The sequence below is a fragment of the Callorhinus ursinus genome, unplaced genomic scaffold (assembly GCF_003265705.2).
Source record: "Callorhinus ursinus isolate GAN/ISIS: 27379988/994484 unplaced genomic scaffold, GSC_fseal_2.0 scaffold56, whole genome shotgun sequence".
In the NCBI taxonomy this organism is placed as follows: Eukaryota; Metazoa; Chordata; class Mammalia; order Carnivora; family Otariidae; genus Callorhinus; species Callorhinus ursinus.
The window spans coordinates 5,135,138-5,155,128 of NW_027397118.1; the positions used below are offsets into that span (position 1 = coordinate 5,135,138).

Consider the following 19,991-nt stretch of genomic DNA (forward strand, 5'->3'; position numbering starts at 1 on the left):
GGCTCTGTCTGAAGGTGACTCCCACCCTCTCTGCTCCACTGCGGGGGCGGGAGGGGCCCCACATAGCGCTCGCCCTGGATTCTGCACTCTTCCCGGAGGCTTGGCCCACACTTTGTAAATATTCCCTCAGATTACCCCGTTGGAGATTGTGTCATGTTTTCCACGGGACCCCCACTGGTTGACAGTGGTCCTCTTCCTAGTCTCCCTAGGCTCTCATCGGACGAAGTCGTGCTCTGTGCAGGACGCTGCTCCGGGGCCCCAACTCTGGCCACTGTCCCCGTTGCCCTCCCAGCTTCTGGACTCCAGCAGGCCTCTCTCAATCTGTCAGACCCCGAGCCCCGAAAAAGGACCTGCCGAGGAGAGGCAAGTGACCGTTCGCATCTGATGGACAGTGGTCCCACCGGGAGGCACACAGGGTGACATCTGGGCTCCGAACATGTCTAGAGAAGCAAGTCACTGATTTCTGCACACCGGAAAAGTTACCTGAGAGTGTATATTTATAGAAAGATACATCGAAACGGACAGATGGCTCCTAGCTATAGATACACGAAGCTCTGTTGGAGAACCACGAAGGTAGGTATATATTTGCCAACGGTAGAGAACATGAGGTTTCCACATCTTCGGTCACAACCGACAACACACAAATGCCCGATCTGGGAAAACCACACTTGCTTTTGTGGTTGGGTTCCCTCTCCAGAGGTTTCCAAAATGAGAAGGCTGGTTTCAGGGGCAGTCTTTAAATATGTGTGTGTGTGTGTATCTTTCTAAAGAAGAGAGAACAAGGCAAGGGAGGAGGAGAAGCGTATTTTCATGTGGTGCATGGCAGAAAAGATGGGACTGGTTTGGGGCGAGGACGTGATCCCGCTGGAGGGAAGGGAGAGGGAACTCCAGAAAGGACAGCTAGGGTTTCTAGGTTGGGACATAAAACACAACAGCCAGGAAGGTCACGCGTCCGCGGTCCGCTGAAATCCCTTGTAGCACATTACAATCAGTTAAGGGCAAAAGAAAATCAGAATAATACTAAGAGGTAGCAGCTGTTTATCTTCTCGGAGATTTCGAGGGTCTCTGGAAGCGGGCCAGGTAAGGGTGTTCTCCTGCAAGAGACTGGGGTAGGGCACAGTTCTGGCCGAGGGCTCCCCAAGAGCCGGGAAGGGTGTGGACCAGCCTGCATGGAAACTGCCCCTCGGGAGCCCGAGCCAGCCTCCACCCTCAACAGGCCACTTCCAAACCCAGAGTCATTTTCTTGGGTAAGTTATGCAGTCCTCACAACATATAAATAAAAGTTTAGTTCTGTGTTTCCATATATCTTCTACATGGAGGCTAGCTGAATATTAGTGGAGTAACAATAATTATTAATAACAATAATCGTCATAATAACAATAATTAATAGAATAATAATGCCTTGGGGGGCCTGGGGAAGGGGGGGGTCCTTCATATGGCCGGGGTGGGGGCTTCCGGGGAGGGGCCTATGTCTGGTAAAAGTGGTGGTAATGGTGGTGGTGTTCGTGGTGGTGGTGATGTTCGTGTCTCTGGACCGCCTGGCCGGCCGGGCTCTCATACACCACCACGGCCGGCAGGTCCCTCACACGGTCCCTCCCCACGACACTGCCGCCCACGGCCAGGGGTGCCTGCAGACCCCGGCAGCCCTGCTGGCTCTCCTTGGCTCGGTGCTTGTGCTTCTTGGGCCCGAGGGGTGGCAGCGGGGGGAGGAGGGCGGGGCTGGCGGCCAAGTGGGCGGCTGGGGACACGGCAGGGACGGCGGGGCCCGGAGGGGCTTTGCTTCGTGCCCCTCTGGCCACGTGGCCCACACCCACGCTCTTGCCCTGGGCCTTGGGGGACCTCACAAAGTGCTTGCTCCCGTCCTGGGCGCCCCGGAGCCGCTGCTGGACCTCCGAGACCTTGGCGAATGGGGTGTCAAGGAAGTGGAAGGAGCCCGGCTCCGCGCCTTGGGGCTTTCGGTGTGGGACGTGGATGGCTTCTGGCTCATGGGAGCGAGACCGAGTGGGGTTGGAGGTGCGGGGGGGCAGCTCTGACTTCTGGGCCACTGATGGGGAGCCTAGGAACCAATTTAACAGATATTTAATGAGCACCTACTATGTGCCGGGGCTGCCCTGTGCCCCAGAAACCCCCTCCAGCCTCTGTGCTCCAAGACTGGTAACTGTTCTGAGAGCTCCCCTCCCCGCCCTGACGGCTCCTCGCTGCCTTGGAGGAACCTCTCTGGAATGGAACTTGGCCATCTGCAAAGGGGGAAGATCTGTTGCTTTGTTAGGTCCTTAAAAATGAGTAACTCCCGGGGCGCCTGGGTGGCTCAGTTGGTTAAGCGACTGCCTTCGGCTCAGGTCAGGATCCTGGAGTCCCGGGATAGAGCCCCGCATCGGGCTCCCTGCTCAGCGGGGAGTCTGCTTCTCCCTCTGACCCTCTCCCCTCTCATGTGCTCTCTGTCTCTCATTCTCTCTCTCTCTCAAATAAATAAATAAAATTAAAAAAAAAAAAGAGTAACTCCCCTTCCGAGAGAGAAGAGAAAGAGAGAGACACTGGTAGCTGTCTTAGGTCATGGGAACAGAAAGAAATGGACAAGCATATTCTTTTAACTTATGGAGGTGACCCAACAGGGATTACACACAGAAGGAGGAAGGGGAGAAAGGAGTTGGGGGTGTGAAATTAAGTGGGCTACCTCTTCATTTATCTTAGCAGGGGGTCAACACATGTCAACAGCTGATGAAGAGGGAGCAGCATTTTGCTCGTGGAACAGGGGAGAGGGCGGGAGTGGCCTGGGGCGGGGCACAGAGCCACTGTTTCCATTGCACGACAGGCCCTGAGATACTATTTGATTTCGTTCAACTTGGGGCATGTGTTCGTTTTTAAAACGTTTTTAATGTCGTCTCCTCCAAGAAGACTCTTTAACCCATCCAGTAAAAGCTGCACCTTCCCCCAGCCCAGGGGGGTGTAAGGAGCGCCACCCGGCACGGCCTCCCCCCCCCCCCCGACCCCAGCCCTCCCCTCGCCCTGCTTCACGGGTGGCAAGAGCTCCCTTACCGGGCCCAAACTGGGACGTGTAGTTCTCTATGCCGGCGAGGTCTAAGTAGTGGTTTCTCCTCTCAATGTTCTCATCCACACAATGGGGGTAGCAGCCGGACTGTTCCAGACGGCTGTCACCCTGGAACCTAGGGCAAGAAGGCCAGTGAGCGGGTGGGCACCGGCCCTCAGTGGGGTTAGCCCCACGGCCTCCTGGGAAGTCACTGGGACGAATCCTTCTGGACCCTTCATTCATCTCCTTCTGGGTCTTGGGAAGGGGTGGGAAGGGGTGGGGAGGGGAGGGAGCGGTCATCTTGGCAATCTGTGTGTCTAGTTCCCTCCATGGCAGTGGAGACGTAGACGTCTGTTGGCCTCCCTGGGCCTTCTGGGAGGACTGGAGAGGCATTTACTTTGAACAGGTCCAAAGTAAAGGTGAAGGGTTACTGGTCAAAACTTAAGGAAGCCCAAAAGTCAGGCTTTGAACCATATGCGCCCTGGGCAGACAGGAGACCTCACCCCTGGGTTGGTTTCCCAGACAGCGTGGGCAGCAGAAGCCCCCAAGCCACTGGAGTTGAGGGGGGCAGGCTCTGTAAGCCAAGAATGGAGTGTGTGTGTGTGTGTGTGTGTGTGTGTGTGTGTGTGTGTGTGTGTCAGGAGGGGGTGGGGAGAGAGGTGCCCCCAGAGGCCACCTTTCTCCCACTGCAGGAGTCTGGGCTCCCTGCCTCTCCCCTGCAGGGCTCTCTGAGCTCCAGCCCCACCCCTCTCATCCCCCCCCCCCCCCCACCCCACCAGCCCGCCGCCCGTGTGCCCCACCCCACACCAAGCTGTGGCCCCTGATGGGACTGCCTTCAGGCTTTCCCTTCTGGGCGGGTGCCTGTCCCAATCCGGTGACTTCCTTTCGGTTCCCCCGGGGCAGGTACGGCCATCCGGCCCCTGACTTCCGGCCACAGATGCCTCCTACATCCTCACACCTCCTACACTGCTGTTACTTTATATTCCGGTTTACTCGATGCTTTTCTTTAAACACGCTCTCTCTTCGCTTCCCTCCTTCCTTTCCTTCCCTCCCTGCAGTTAAACAAATAACAGGTGGAAGAGAATCGCAGCCTTACAATCCCTTAGCCACAATTCTGAAATGCAAAAAGCATGAAGACAAAGATTTTTCATAACTTCTTTGGCAGCCGAGCCTGCCCTAAGCGGATGTAAAGGGAACTATAGCCTTTATATCACTTCGTGTGGATATTCATACGTGTCAGTGCAGAAATTTCAGCGTGTGAAATCCCAGGGTGCTGCCCAGATGCCAAGTAGAATATATGAGAAATGTGTTGGAACATCTCTTCTAAAACCCAACGAATGCTGAATTTCAAAACATTTCTGGCGCACAGCGTTTTGGACAAAGGAATGTGGACCTACATTTAGTCATTTTCTAAAAATGGAGTTTGATTTGTGAGCCTGTCCTCTGAAATTACTGCCCCCTGAAGAGAAAACAGACTGGAGCCCCCTGCTCAAAATCCCTCAGATGCAGGTACACAGCTGGTGCTCAATATGTGCTCAGGGACACTGGGCTGTCGTCCACCCCCCCCACACACACACACATACCCACTGTACCTGAGTGGGGCTCGCTGCTTCTTCTCCCAGCTTCGCAGCTCCTCGGCAGGCTTGGTCTCCGCTCTGGGCCTTATGCTCTGCAGGTCTGAGTCCCACCCGAGAAACAGCCAGGTGAGTGGCTTATACCTGTGCCCGCCAGCTTCCTGGCTCCGGTGAGGTTTTCTAAGCTCCCCTGCATGCAACCCTTGACAACTGGCCCACGGCGGCTCACCATGGCTCTGTGGGAAGGGTTCTCCAAGCCAGGACCAGACAGAGGGGGCTCACAGCTACCTGGCCCCTTACCTTCTCCCCCCCAGACTCCCCTCCCCCGCAGACTCCTCAGCTGGCCACGTCCCCGCCCACCTCCAAGGCTGTGCCTACACAGGGCCTCCCACCTGTAATTCCTTTCTTATCCAAATCCTGCTCTTTCAAGGACCTGCTCAAATTCCACCTGTCCACAAAGTCGCTCCCAGGAAAAGACCCCAGGGCTCCTTTCCACTCTTCCCAGGGCAGGGTGTGATCCTTCCTGAGAGCTGGGAGTGGACTGGGCTCTGTGGCTGGGGGGGGGGGCAGCCCCTCACCAGGGTGATTGAGAAGGATGCCCTTCTTGCCCTGGCTTCCGTCCGGGGCCACCGTGAGCTTCACCCGCAGCGTCTTGCTTGACGTCGGGGAATGGTTGACGGAGGAGTCAACCACCTCGTAGATGGTGTGCAGCAGGCTGGTGATGTCCTGCAGGGGAGCGAAGCAGAGAGCCACCCGGGGCTTCAGCCACAAGGGCATCCACACACAGCCCGGGGAATCAGAGGCCCTGGTGAAACCTGAGGAAGGGAAAGCCCCCTGGCTCCCCCAGAAGTCAAGCCTAAGGCAGAAACGTGCATATGAGGTTCATTTGGGAGGGGATCCTAGAACGCAGGAGCAAAGGGGCAGGAGCGGGCGATGATGTGAGTGAGTGGGTCCAGCCACGGGCAACCGGCCTCAGTCGCGCTTGGGTCCTCGGAGGGACTGTGTGGACCGCCCCCTCACAAGAGTCTCATCCCTCCGGGGTAGAGTTGCCCTGGGGGTTGAGGCTACACTGCCGGGACTTCTGGGCTGTCCTGCAAAGGCTGAGCCAGCCCCCACTTGGGAGACAGCTCTTGCGGTGGGCGCTGTCCCCCAGCAGCAGGTGAACTGAGAGGCAGGTCAGGGAGACTGCTGGGAGAGGGGCACTGACAGCACCTACTTCGGGTCTGATGAGCTCCTTCTGAGTGCAAAATGGAAAACTAGATGTGTCGCTAAAGATAAACTGTTCTGTGAGAACTTGACCCAATCTCATCTTCTCTCTGGGCCTCAGTTATGCCCTCAAGCAGAACAGAGATGTCCAACCCATACTCCGTGAAGTGTCTCAGAGACTTCTGACCAGGGAATGGAGGGATAAAATATGGAGGGATGCAGGGGAGGCTTCCAGGTTTAAATGATGAAGCCTCTGGAAAAGGTATTGGCTCTCTATAGGTCGGGCCCACAGATGGCCACTTATCTGCCCTGTGGCTCTTCATAAACAGACAGACTCAGCCCTCACCTTATTCCCCACCCCTAAGCCGTTCAGACAGAGGTGACAGAGGTGACACGAAGCACTACCACGGCCAGGCAGGTATATGGATGACTGACCCGGAGTGGGGAACCCACAGAGGTGGCACCCACTCGGCACCGCTGACTAGCGCCATGGCAGCGCTGGCTAAGGGAGGGTCATTCCAGAAATCCAGAATCTTCTGCTAAATCTTCAGAATCTCTGATACTGGAAACTCTTTTTAATTTTTGTCAACTCCCCATTTTCCCATCTCCCCAGCCCCTGGTGACCACCATTCCACTTTCTGACTCTATGAATCTGACTCTTCCAGGTATCTCATAGAAGTGGAATCACGGGGGATTGGCCTTTTTGTGACCAGCTTGCTGCACTTTGCGCGAGGTCCCGGGGGCCCATCCCTATTGTGGCACCTGGTAGAATTTCCTCTCTTTTTTAAGGCTAAATAATACTGCATTATATGTTTATCCACTCCTCTGCTGCGGGAAGCCAGGGACACTTGGGTGGCTTCCACCTTTTGGCTTTTGGGAAAAATGCTGCTGTGGGCCTGGGGGTCCAAGTGTCTCCTTGAGACCCTGCTTTGGGCTACAGAGACTCAGAAGTAGAATTGCTGGGTCATACGGGAATTCTCTGTTTAGCTTTCTGAGGACCTTCCACAGCAGCCGTGCCATCTGAACATTCCGCCCACAGCACACAGGGGTTCTGCTGTTGTCGCTTCCTCGGGGACACTCGTCATTGTCGGTCTGTTGGGGAATTTTTATGGTAGCCATCCTAACGCATATAAGGTGAGATCCCCCTTTGGTTTTGATTTGCATCTCCTAATGATGAGTGATGTTGAGCACTTTTTCGTGGGCTTCTTGGCCATTAATTTGTATCTCTTCTTTGGAGAAATGATCAAGTTCTTTGCCCATTTTTTAATTGGGTTGTTGGTTTTCCTGCTGTGGAGGTGCAGTTCTTTTTATATTCTGTATGTTAATCTTTTATCAGATACGTGATTTGCAAATATTTTCTCTCATTCTGTAGGTTGCCTTCCACTCTGCTGTGTCCTTTGATGCATATTAGTTTTGAATTTTGATGTAGTCCATTCATCTATTTTTACTTCGGTTGCCTGTGATAACTTAATTTTTAACAAAACCTTCCGGGGGACCGGGCCAGAACATCTCGGGGCTACATTGGGATTGTGAAGGCTTCCGGTTTGAGACCCAGGCTCGCTGGCTCACTCAGCAATCTCCGCCCCTCTGGCCAGGCCCGCAGAGGATTCCTCTTCTCGCCCCTTCTTCCCTTGACCTGCTCTGCATACCCACGTTTGCCCCCGCCCTCTTAGGAAGTCCATGCAGGAAGCATCAGTGTCTCCATTTTACAGATGAGGAAGGTGGGGTCCACCAACATCATCCCCCAAGTGTCCTATCCCAAGCCAGGGGTGGGGGCCAGTGACTCGGGGTCTAGGAACAGGCCTGCTCTGGCAATCCCAGCTGAAAAACCCGACTCTCGCCTGAACAGGGCCCAGCACACAGAAGTAGGTGCCCGTGAATATTTATTGCACAAATGAACAGGTACTTTCTTCTGAGTGGGGAAGGGAGCCCAGACGCCAGCTCTGGGCCGTAGCTGCAGTGAGGTGGGAGCCTGTCTGTCTGCCCCAGCGCACAGAAACATGCCTGCAGACAGGCAGAGAGCATGGAGGGGACCCGTATTTATAGCCAGCTTTGAGGAGTGGCCTTGGGGCTAAAAATAGACCAAGGGGAAACACGAGGCTGGGTTCTCCCTGGACTGGAAGCCAGCCCCCTAGCTCCTCGGCAGGAGGAAGACACGATCCAGGGATGGCCTTCTCTAGGCCGGGCGGGGGCACCTTCCTCGGGAACCCTCACCTCCCTGCTCTTCCTCTCATTACCGAGGGTAAAGAAAGGCAAGACGCAGAGCCAGACGGCAGTGTCTGCCCACGGGTTTCTGCAAGGCCTCCGAGGTGGGGGGCCAACCCTCTTATGGTCATCATCTCCGAACCAGCAAGGAATGAAGGCGGTGGCTAGCAGGGGCAGCGGCGTCTTGGCCGCCACACAAGTCAGAAGAGAGGGCAATACCACCCGGTGCACCCCCCGAGAAGCCCAGCCCGGCTTGAGAGAGACAGCTGGGGGCCACCGCCATTCAGCTCAGTTAACCAAGCTTCCAGACTGCAGTGTGGTTCCCCGTGAAGATAATTACACTGCAGCGGCCATTCCCAAACAGGATGGGGAGGAACGGTGGCCGCTCACTCCACACGAAGCATCACAGCTGGAGGGGGCTGGGGGTTCACCTAAACCATGCCCCCCCCGTCGGCCTCCCCAACATCTCCAACCAAGAAGGGTTTCCACTGCTTCCCAAGTACCCAGGCCCCTCTTGGGGCTTTGCCTGCCCGGAACCCGTTCCCCTGCCCCCTAATAACTGCAGTAGCTCCGACCAGGTCCTGCCCCTGCTTGATTTTACATTGTGAGCCGATTACACGCCCCCTCTCACTTGTAGTATTCGTGGCTCACGTACCTGGTAACTTCCCCTCGGCTCCAAGACCCAGAATAGGGCCATCTCGAGCATCGCAAACCCATGGCAAAAATGACTGGGTCGGGGCCACTCGTGTGAGGGGGTCGGAGCCAGTGAGAATCAGTTCTGGAACTTCCGAACTGGGAGGGCTGCTGAGAGTCCCGGATAGAGGGAAAATGTCAGCCATCGCCTTGCTACTGGCCAGGGGCAAGGCTGCTGAGCAATGGAGGAACACAGAGGAAACAGAGCCACTGAGGGTAGCTAGTCTTGAAGGCACTGAGCCTCTGGATCCAGCCATGCCTGAAGTCAGTGCCCTGGACCACATTTTAGTTATGTGAATCAATATGTTCCTTTTTTTTTTTTTTTGGAACCTATAACAGTTTGCTGGGATTCTGTCACTTACCTCCCCAAGAGCCCTGCATGACTATAAGTCACTCACAGTTTCTTCCCCAGCCCTGTTCGAATATTCCTTAAAGCCACGGCCTGAGGAAGAGATACCCTTTTTATTCACCCTGGCGTCCCCTCTGACAGCTTCTCCTGCACGAGCCACAGAAAAGAAAATCTGTAGCTCTGAACCAGGCAGGGAGAGAAGACAGCAAAGCTTCTCTGGGGACACCCCGGACGCCCTCGTGAGCTGGACGTGAGGCGGGCGTGGAGCCAGCCATGCTGCTCTCAGACCCCTATGCAGTCCGGCAGCAGGTCCCACATCTGAAAACCAGGGCCTCCTGGGGAGGGAGAGGATGTCGCAGAGGGACGGTGGGAAAAGCGACGAGGAGGCAGAAGGGGTGGCACCCAGGCCCAGGGTGAAAGGGAGGCAGAGACTGCAGTAGCTCCAACCAGGTCCTGCCCCTGCTTCCCCTAACCCACCGGTGGCTTCCCTGAGCCCCAGGACCCCAAGCCAGGGCCTGCCACACGGGTCTCCTCCAGCACCTTCGACACCCCGAGCACTCCTGCTCTGCACCTGCCAGGCCCCTCTCCCCCAGCTCCGCACAGCCACACTCCCCTGGGAGGTTCCCTAGACACACGGGCCCCTCTCTGTCGCACTATTGACCCCTTTCAAACCTCCCAACCGTCCTGTAACTGGGACCGACCTCCCTCAGCGGCTGTCAGAACCACAGGCTGGGAGCTGTGTCTGAACTGTCCGTCCCCTCGCCCCCACAGCTGGGGCATGGCGGGTGCGCACAGTGGGTGCTCAGTATCCAGACAGAGATGTGGAACAAGGGTGAGAGGCAGGCAGCGGGGACAGAGGTGTGGCAGGAGGGCTGAGGGCAGAGACGCCGGCGTTCGCGGGGACAAGGGCAGTGAAAGCCCAGGCCCGTGGCCAGGCCAGGCGTAGAGCTCTCGGTGCTGGGGCTCATTCCTGCCCTGGCAGAGGGAGGCACTGCCTGGCCTCCGTGTGCCCACCCGGCCCCAGCTCCTGGGCACACTGGCTGAGAAGGGAAGCGGCCTGGGATGGTCGCAGCCCCTGCCCCAGCCAGAGCTCTGGGACTCGAGGGAGGAGGCAGGATGGGACGTTGTTGGGACTCAGGGTCCTCCTCTGGGGAGCCCTCAGGGCTCCGTGCCTGCCTCCCGCCCTTCCCCTCCCCCCCCGGGGGGGGCAGTGCCTAGGCTGAGTGCAGGGGAGCCCGGCCGCCCCGTCCTCTGTCCCCGCTGCCCACTCACCAGGCAGCTCTGGGACAGCCCTCCAGGTCTCCCTGAAGCCCCGGCGGCCCGGCAGGTGCACTCACCTCACGGGTGACCTTGCCATTGTTGTCAAAGTCGTACAGGGTGAAGGTCCACTCCTGCCGGCTGTCCTCTTCTACGGACACATCACACTGTAGCTCCTGGACACAGACAGACAACCACGGACGTGGCTGGAGTACCCAGAGGCCAGGTCACGGGGCGGCTGCCTCCCCCCTGCCCTCCCCAGACCTTGTGTGAAGGAAGAGCACAATGACCATGACATGAGGGGCCAGGTGGGCAGGCCAGGCCGGGCAGGGGAGGTCTGGCCCAGGGAGAGATGGCTGCGGGGGTGCCAGACAGCCTCTGGGTCTTTGAAGGCAAAGGAAACACGGGGCGGGGAGGGGGGCGTGAGCTGGGGGTCTGAGAGGAGGCTTCGTGGCCTCAGGGAGACGGAACCTGGACCAAGGGACAGAAGTTACTGGAAGACACGGGGACCAGTAACGGGAAGCTATTACAGGATGCCCACGGTGGTCACCTGACCTGGAAGGCAGGAGACGGTAAGCGAGCACGAAAAGGTAAAGCCCCAGCTCAGCCCCGGGTGCCAGCAGGTACATGCCCTCCATGGCTGTGTGACCCTGGGCGTGGCTTCTCTGTACCTCAGTTTCCCCTCATGTAAATTATGGGAAAGGCCAGTACTGATCTCACGAGGCTGATGGGAGCCTGAAGCACCCCACCCCACATCCCCTCGGCGTTCCCGGGCAGCTGTGATGGACGGTTCCCAACCTCCCACCTCAAGCAGCCAGCTTCTGTGTCCGGGGAAGACCTGAAGAGCCAGGGATTGAGTGCCCGGGGCAGCGTGAGGCATTCGGCACGGCCCCAGCTGCTCTGGCAGCGATCCACCCATTCACCCACTGGTATTGGCTTCCCTCCTTTGCTGCTCCCTGGGATCACCTGCCAAGTCCTTGCCTCAGGCTCTGCAACGGGGGAACTGGAAAAAGCGTGGAACTGTTTGGCACCTAGAGAAGTCCAATTAATGATAGTAGCTGCCATTGTCTTTGCTGTAATGTTAACATATGATGCACGTAATGTTAACAATGACTTCATTATCATCACTCACAGGACCCGACGTGTCTAACCACAGGCACCCGAGCTGGGCAGTGATGAGCTCTGATCCTGGCAGTGTGTATGCAGGAGCCAGCTGAACACCAGATAGAAAGTTCGAGAAAGGCTGGCTGGTTTGGCAAAGAGGGTCACAAGATTCTATGAAAACAAGCAAAGACGCTCCCAGGCCATTCTGCTCCACGTCTTGCATCAGCTGCCCTCTCCTTTTGCAGGAAGACGGGCTCAGGCCCCCAGAGAGGAGTGGTACCTGGCCTCTGAACGCCAGCAGGGATGTGCCCGAGCGCGGCGTCCCTGCCCCCAGCCTCTGCAGCTCGAAGCCAGTTCCCTCCAGCAGTCCTTGGGCGGCCCACGCGGAGTTCAAAGTCAGCCTTCCCTCAGTTGTGACATGCCCGTCTGATACCTGCCAAGTGCCCGTTCTGCTCTGTGAGGCACCGTTTCATGTAGCACAGCGCTCGCCCCGCACACGTGCCGCGCGCCCCCCCCCCCGCACTCACACACTCACACTCACACAGCGTTTATCTGATTCCTTCTCCTTGGCCTTCCTGCGCGGCTCCAAAGACAGCTCGGGGTTCAGTAACTATCCCCCCTCGACTTCTGTCATATATGTCTTTGTTCCCCCATCCCCCCACCACCTGGGCTTCTCAGGTGAGTCCTCCCCATGGGCCATGGATGAGTCCCGGGCAGTGAGCCGGGCCCTCTCCAGAAATCGGCCCACTCGGGCCTCCAGGGAAGTGAGACATCTCGGTCTGAGCCTTCCCTCTGCCGCTGCACTCAGCCCTCGGCTCTGCCAACCACCCCAGAAGACACGCAGGGACGCCAGCGGGCTCTGGGAAGCAGCTAGCAACCCCAGCTCCCCAACGGGATGCTGCCCGCCCCCCTCAGCTCCTGCATTCAGGGCCCACTGTGACCCGTCTCACACCCTGTCCCGAGTCATCTCCCCAGACCACCCGCCATCACTACGCAACACGATGCAGCTTTGTTTCCACACAGCTTGTGGCGCCGACAGGCCTCTGGGCCTTTGCTCCTGCCGTTCCCTTGGCCAAAAGTGCTCTCCTTATCCCAGGGGCTCCGTGTCCTCACCTCTCCCAACTCCTGCTCCTGCACTCAGAGGTTCAACTCAGACCCGCATCCGCCCCACCCTCTGCTTACAGCCACCGCCCTGCACAGGGTCGGGAACTGCCTCCAGACCCTGCGCTCCTCCAGCCTGACCGAGGCGGCCGCCCCTCCGCGTGCTCCCGGACCCCCATCCCATCCCCGACTGTGCAGTTACTGGGTCTAGGTCACTCTCTTGTCCCCCTGAGCTCTGGCAGGTCCCCCTGACCACACCGTGCTCCGGGAGGGCAGGACCATGCCCCGTTCACTGTGGGGTCCCCTGGTAACCAGCAGGTGTCAACCAAGCTTGGTTGGAAGGAAGAAGAGAAGTGCCGACGTGATAGTGGACACCCTTGGAAGCATGTTAGGTGCATTAACTCACCAGGCCTACAATAAATACCCCGACAAGAAAGAGACTGAAACTACCCGCATTTCCCAGGGGAGGCCAGTGGGGATGGGAACCCTAGGCTGCTGGCTCCAGAGCTATGGCCTAGTGGCCTCAGGGAGGGAAGCAGAGAAGGAAGAGGGGAGAGAAGCCGGTAAGCTCCGTGCCGACAGGCCCCGGTTCCGCTCTCCGGCACCCGGCCCTGCTTGGTACACGGAAGGAGCTTCACGTACTGTTTGGGATGGGGCAGGACAGACAGACTGCAAGCTCTAGGACGACGTGTTCCTCTAGCTGTTGACCACATGGGGAAACTGAGTCCCAGATAGGGCCGGGGACCTGCCCAAGGCCTCCTGCCCCCCTGCATCTGGCCCACTCGAGAGCCCCGCATGTTCCCCAGAACAGCCCCAAAAGTCGAATCAAAGGCTTCTTCCAGTCATGAGGAAACCGAGGCCCAGAGGGAAGGCAGACCCCTGGTACAGTAATGGCAGCGCCAGGGCCAGCCGTCCCCCCGGCCCCCCCCCCTCACGTCCTCCCCGAGACCGCCGGGCCGCAGCCCAGTGGGATGGCGGTGCTGAGTCCTCAGGGCCCACGTGGAGCTGGGGCAGCTCCAGCCGTGGCAGGACAAACCTCCCACAAAGGGCAGCTGTTCACACAGGAGGTGAAAGGCCTCTGCGTCTGGACGGGCCTCAGCTCCCCTCCTCGAAAAGCACCGCCAAGAGGATAGAAGCCCTACTCTCCAGAGCCCAGTGCCAGGAAAGGGAACTTACTTCAAATTTCAGCTGCTTCTTGGAGCCCGGGCAAGATTCGCTCGCCTTCTCTCTCCTCTTCTCGTCTCCGCTGGCCAGCCCGTCTGTCTTCTCGGGAGGCAGGGCCACTGCAGGGAGGGCAGGTGAGACAGCGTGAGGACCGTCCCCAGCTGGGCCTCGGGGCCACCGCACCCACTGGGGCTTTGGTCTGGGGGCTGGGCCCCTTCCTGCCCTGCCCGTGTGCTAAAGTCAAAATCACTTGGCTCCCCGGCCTCGGGTAATGTCCGGGGCTGCCCGAAGGGAGCCCCCCTCCCAGGTCACCTGTGCCGGCCACTCGGATGACCCCAGGGCGCCTCAGGGCCGCCATTCTCCGTCCCAACTATACAGCCCAGATAAGCAGCCTGCAGCCAGCCAGACCAGAGGCAGGTGGACAGGAAGCTCATAGACTGTGGCCACTTTCCACACGGTCTCACTGCCTTCCCTGCTGACATTTTGGCCTCGAAGGTGCTGCCGGCCCGGGCCCAGGCAACCGCATGCCGGATGGGCGGTCAGGAAGACTGAGGGAAACTGGAGGCACGGGGCCTCCCTCAGGCGGCCCGAGGGGCAGCCTCAGTCTCCGCTTGGGTCCTCCTGACACTATGTGTGACCCAGGGTGGGTCGTGTACCTTCTCCAGACATCTCGATGGTTTCCCCAGCTGTACAACAGGGACCAGAGCCGTCGCCCTCCCCAGAGGATCCTTGGGCGGATTCACTGAGCTAGGACTGAAAAGGCCAAGAGCCCAGGGTCCCAGCGGCTGCGACTAGTTACGGTCAAGGGGACTAAGTCCTCTCCTCCCCCCGCCACCCCAACTCAATCTCTCGGGAATCAGCACGGTTGGTAGCTTAGCTAAGTTTTCTCAAAATGGAGGCTTTGGGAATGCAAAAGGACCCAAAAGCATCATACCGAACACAGGCAGCCCGGGATGGAACAGGACATGGAGGGAGGAGCTGAAGACAAGGGTGCTCGGGTCACCAGTCCAGACAGGAGGGGACAGGGAGGCCGCGGCAGCAACAGACTGACCTGGCTCCATCCACAGCTCCCCTCCCAGCGGGGCCTGAGTATTCCCTTCTTTCTCTTCACTCCGGGTACACCCAGAGGGATTCAGGGGGACCCCCCCCCAGGGCCTGCAATGCCCCCACAGCAAGGCAACAACTCCCTAGAGCTGTCAGGGGTCCAGCGGGAGACCCTGTCTCAGCCCCAGATCCCAGCTCCCTCCTGGTGCTTTCACAGAATGAGGCTGATAAGGACAAACCCAAAAGGAGATCCAGCTCCTTGGAGGCCTCCAGGGCAGGGGGCCAGGTGGGGGGGGGGGGGGGTGGGGCCTTGAGGGCGGCGGGGGGAGGTGACTGACGCTGACGGCTTCTGATCTAGTGGATAAAACCAGGTCCTGCCCTCCCTGCTCCTCCAAAGCAAACACCACCACAGCCAGGCGGCACACCAGCCCAGTGCAATGCTGAGTCCTGGGGCAGTCAAGCCGGCAATTAGCCAGTGACCCAAGGACAGCCGAGCACACGGCCTGGGCCACCCTGATTCCCCCACCCCAAATCTGCAGGTCCTGCTGGGCCCGAGCATCCGCCATCGTGGGACCAGCCGGGGTGCAAGGCAAAGCGCTTGACCAGGCCACAAAGCAGTAGGCACTATGGCCACCCCCACTTAGAAAAAGGCAAAAAGCTCCAGAGAGGCTCGTCAGAGCGAGTCAGGGAGCGGAGTCCCTCTCCATTCCTAGCCCTCAGCTCTAGGAGCCCCCACCATCTCCGGTGGGTGCAGCTGAGCTCGGCGGGAGTGTCCCGATGAGAGGACTGATCCTCTGGGTCCGTATCCCTACCCTGCTACTGACTGGCCTGGGCAACGTTGGGTAAGGTTCTGGACTTCTCAGGATCTCAGTCCCCTCGTGTGGAAAATGGGGATGAAATGGTTTCTTCCTCACAGGGTTACTGGGGTGGGTGGGGGGAGGCAACGAGGAAAGTGCCTCCTTAGCACAGTGACCTGCATGCAATAGGTGCTCAGTAAAAGCTTGGCTTTGCAAAAGATGGAGAGGAGCCATGGTCCCAGCCGATAGCCCAGATCGAGAGGATCCCCCTCACCCCAAAACTGCCCCACTGGAGAAACCATGGTGCTCTTCTGGCCGGCAACATCCTCCAGTCGGCCCCCCCATGGGGGTTGAGGGGGGAGAAGAAAGGAAAACAAAGCCAAGCTCCATCTTCAAAGCTGCAGCCTCCCTCCACAGAGGTCCTGGCTGGAGATGTAAGCCAGCCAGGCTTATCGAAACCAAACTTCAAGTTCAAAGAGAAGTTATCAGAAAACCACCTTCAGGTTCAACATTGCCTTTCAAGTTCCACTTGATAAAACCCAAAGAAAAGAAAGCTCCGTCCCTGCTCCCTCCTTCTCTGGAGCACCCCTCCCCACATGCAGGCCCTCCCTGCCTCCCCTCCTTCCTCCTCACCGACCGGAGTAGAAAACGCCCCCCTCGACCGCTCACCCTCTTCCTGTATCTTCTCTAAAGACCAGAGCGGTCTGGATTGCCTTCTCTTCTCCAAGGGGTCCCTCATCCCATCCCAGCTCAGAAAACCCCCATCACTGGGCTCGTGGGCAGGCACAAGAAGGGTAAAGGGTACCCACTTCGGGCCGCCAAGGCCCCACCAACCAGCAAAGAGAATGGCATTTTTGTCGAGATGGGCTTTGGCACCAAATTCTGAGCCCATTCTCTCTCTCCTACTCCTGCTCAGCCCAGAGATTTTTTTTTCCCCCAGAGATGATCTTCTGGGGGGGGGTGCATAATTTCAGAGGGACTCTGATCATTCTTTAATCACTCACAGTAACAACAGGAGATACCGCTAACTTGAAAGAAGAAAGGAAAGCTGGAGGAAGAGTAGAAAAAGGAAGGGAAGGGTTGGGGTAAGGAGGGAAGAAAAGTCTTCATGTTCAAAGACTCGTATTCTGGGTTTATAGCCTATGTTGCTATCATACCTTTAGATGTGACACACCCGTAGACGACTTAGAACAGCCAGCCCACCCACCACCTGTTTTTGTAAATAAAGTTTTACTGGGACACATTCACGTTCATATGCACTGTGTATGGCTGCTTCGCTCTATGATGGCAAAGTTCAGCAATCACAACAGAGACTATATGGCCTGCAAAGCCTTAAAGTTATACTCTCCTGGTCCTTTATAGAAAAGTTTATGAACTGCACTTAGGTACCCTTCCCACCAGGGTACCCTGATAAGCAGGGTGCAGGCTAGATTTCACCTGCTGCTCGCCTGCTTACCTGGAAACTTGTGCAGTACACAACCTGCCCAACCATACACAGTAGGCATGGAAGAAAGAAAATGTCAACTCTGATTTCTTCAAAACCAATTCTCAGCTCAGATGAGTCTGGGGGTGGTGTGCGAAGCTCCTTCTCTTTGGAAACTGCTCCCTGTCCCTTCTCACACCATGGCTGCGAGAAGCCTGCTGGCTGTGTTTACCAGATGATGGCTCTCTCCCACATTAGCTCCCAACCTGGCATCTCTCCACCCCCAGCAACTGCCAGATTAAATGCATTACTTGACCATCTTCACCCGGCTCCCTTTGATGTTCCCTTCTCAAGCTTCAAAATACCTTTTGGAGGGAGATCAGACAGCATTAAACAGAATTACTAATTAATTAAGCAAAGTTAAATTTTAAACACTGTTTGTTGTGTTAGCCAAAAGCCTGAACAGAACAGACTTTTTTTCCTCCACTGAGATCAAAGACAGTCTCTTCCCTGTCCCTCCCCCAGTTTAAAAAGAAGAGGGGGCTGGGGAGAAAGAGAGGGAAAGAAGAGCGTACAGAGGAGCATGAGGGAGCGAGGAAAGACCCGAGTGGGGATGAGTGGGGATGGTCGGGATGGTCATTGGGGGTGATCATGAGGTCGAGACTCCCAGCCCTCACCCCGCAACCACAGTCCCAATAGGAGGCATCAACAGCTCATTTGGGACCGCATGCTGGGAGAGACCTGGTCACTTCCTCGAGCCTGTTTAGCCTGGCAAATAGCAGTGACCCAGGGAGCAGGACGGCACAGCCTACCCAGCACAAGCTGCTGATAGCTGGCACCACCCAAACAGCATGAGAATCAGCTACAAAATAAAACAGATCTGCCCTCCCGCTGCCCCACCCTCCCTGGCACACAGGCAGAACAGGCACCTCAGGGTTCTTCCCAGGGGGGTGGGGGGGGCGCTTAGGGTCATCTGAGAGACAGGTTGTGCAGTGTACAACTCTAGGCGGCGCCGTTCACAGGCTGGACCTCATACGCTTGTATATCGCCAGTGATATTTTTTGGACAGATGGCAGAAAGGTGTCTTGAGGCCGGCGGGAGGGGGTAGGGGGAAGCTCCTTTCTCTACTTTGCATGAATGCATTTGTTGCGAGCAGAGTGCCGTCTCTCCCCATCCGGCCCAGCACTTCATTCTGCGCAATCTGATCTGGGATCTTCAGATTCCTTCACAGGAGCCTGCCACATCCTGGCGGCCAGACTGCAAGTCCCCTGGGAGCCGGGGTCCTGCCAGCTAGTGCCCCTGGGATGCCCACAGCACATGCACAGGGCAGCCAATCCACCCCAGTGTGCAAAACTGCACCAAACCCCATAGGCAGACACAAGGAAGGCTGCATAACAAACACACCATCAATTCTGGCTTGACTGAGATTGGGAACCGGCGGGGAGAAAGGGGGTGCTTGAAAGAGGTAGGTCTGTTCCCGAATCCTATACTTCGGCTAAAATCCAGACCCTGGATGACGGGAGAAAACGCCAGCTTATTTTAACATAATCTAGAAAGGCCTGGTTGATAATAAACTTAGGAAGTAGGGACAAATTTGAAATCCCGTTATGACTATTATCAGCCCTCCCCCACACCCCAGAGACCAGAAATGACTGACACTCAGACGGGCAGTTCTATCCTCCCGGTTACCTGCCACGTTCTTCTCTGCTGATACGACGTAAGATCTGACACAAGCCAGAGCTTCCTTGCTGGAGTTTGGACACCTGCCCTAAAGTCTCCACTGGCCCTTCTCAATTGTCCACGTGCAGATTATCTGCTGCAAATATTTTAGTCTCGGGGTGGCTCGCCAGGATGTTTCTGACTCCCCAGCCCGCCACCAGCAGCTGTTAGAGGGAATGCAGATGAATTTTAATATTAGCCTATGCCAAATATAATTAGGCGGGTAAATCTGCTGCCAGTAAAAAGAGAAAGATATCATATGTGCATTCCAGGCCAAATGGTTTCTCGCATCATTTGTGCGAGGTTCTCCTGAGGGAGCGAGGGTCCGGGAGGCGTGCAAATCTGTTCATTCAACGAGCTCAGCAGCGGGCTGGTGAGGTTAGTGGGTACGTGCAGTATTCCATTAGGGCCTGTTAAGAACACCAGGTGGGGTAGGTTCCTGCTTGCATCGTACCAAAGAGGAAACTAACTTTAAGGATCTTAGCAAAATGGATTTAGCCATGTAGTTCCCTGCTGAAAGTGATCTGCCCGCTGCTGTCTCTTGTCCCTGCCTCTCCCATGAACTGCTTTTTAATTTGTAACCCAGCCGTGCTCTCACACTGTTATCCCTGCCAAGAACACTCATCCTGGCTTGCCAGTTCCTGCTCAACCTTCAGGTCCTCAGCTTAGGCCCTCCAACCTCTGAGAAGGTGCCTGCACGCTCCCAGGGGCTAGGTTAGGGTTCCCTGCTCAGGGTCCATCTTACTCCGCTATCATGATTATTCTGTTAATTCGATCTTCCTAAAGTAGCCCCAACATACAGAACAGTGCCTGTCACCCCACATCTAGGCACATCAACACTGTCATCATCATCATCATCAAAACGAGACAACAGTAAGTAGCACAAGCGGGATTTGAACCCAGAAGCGCAGAAACAAAAGAACGAAAATCCCCGTTTCCTGACTCCCCAGCCTCTGGTCTCTCCACTGCATCACCCAATAGTAGACACCTGGTCTTGCGTGTCCTGCAACCATCATACCCCTTCTGAGAATAGCATCTGGGTTTCCTCTGGTGGGCCACCCCTCTCCCATCTCAATCCACATGGATTTATGGAGGGCTGATCTGACTCCAGCTTTGGGGATGCACCCAGCACCCGGTCGACACAATGAATTTCATCCTGACAGCCACTGGGGCTGCTCCTATGTCAGTACCAAGGGAGGGTGCATCCTGAAGCCAGTGAAGCTGAGCCTGTGGGGCCCCTCCCTTACACGGGCCCTGGCAATGTGTTCACGTGGTCGTTTGGTTTTCTGATACTTTCAAAATTAGGTATTTTAACTTCAATTGGTTA

At 56.9% G+C, this 19,991-nt stretch overlaps 1 protein-coding gene across 1 annotated transcript in view; it reads right to left on the reverse strand.

Moving 5' to 3' along the window:
- Positions 1 to 479: 479 nt before the first annotated feature.
- The window catches only part of NKD1 (NKD inhibitor of WNT signaling pathway 1), an 83,335-nt gene continuing 63,823 nt past the window's right edge, over positions 480 to 19,991 (reverse strand). The window contains exons 5-10 of the mRNA XM_025852413.2: positions 13,694 to 13,800; positions 10,393 to 10,488; positions 5,181 to 5,328; positions 4,621 to 4,705; positions 3,037 to 3,164; positions 480 to 2,056 (exon numbers count right to left, since the gene is read on the reverse strand). Of these exons, the coding sequence (XP_025708198.1) occupies positions 1,467 to 2,056; positions 3,037 to 3,164; positions 4,621 to 4,705; positions 5,181 to 5,328; positions 10,393 to 10,488; positions 13,694 to 13,800 (1,154 nt within the window). The 3' untranslated portion in view covers positions 480 to 1,466. The remainder of the gene's footprint in view (positions 2,057 to 3,036; positions 3,165 to 4,620; positions 4,706 to 5,180; positions 5,329 to 10,392; positions 10,489 to 13,693; positions 13,801 to 19,991) is intronic.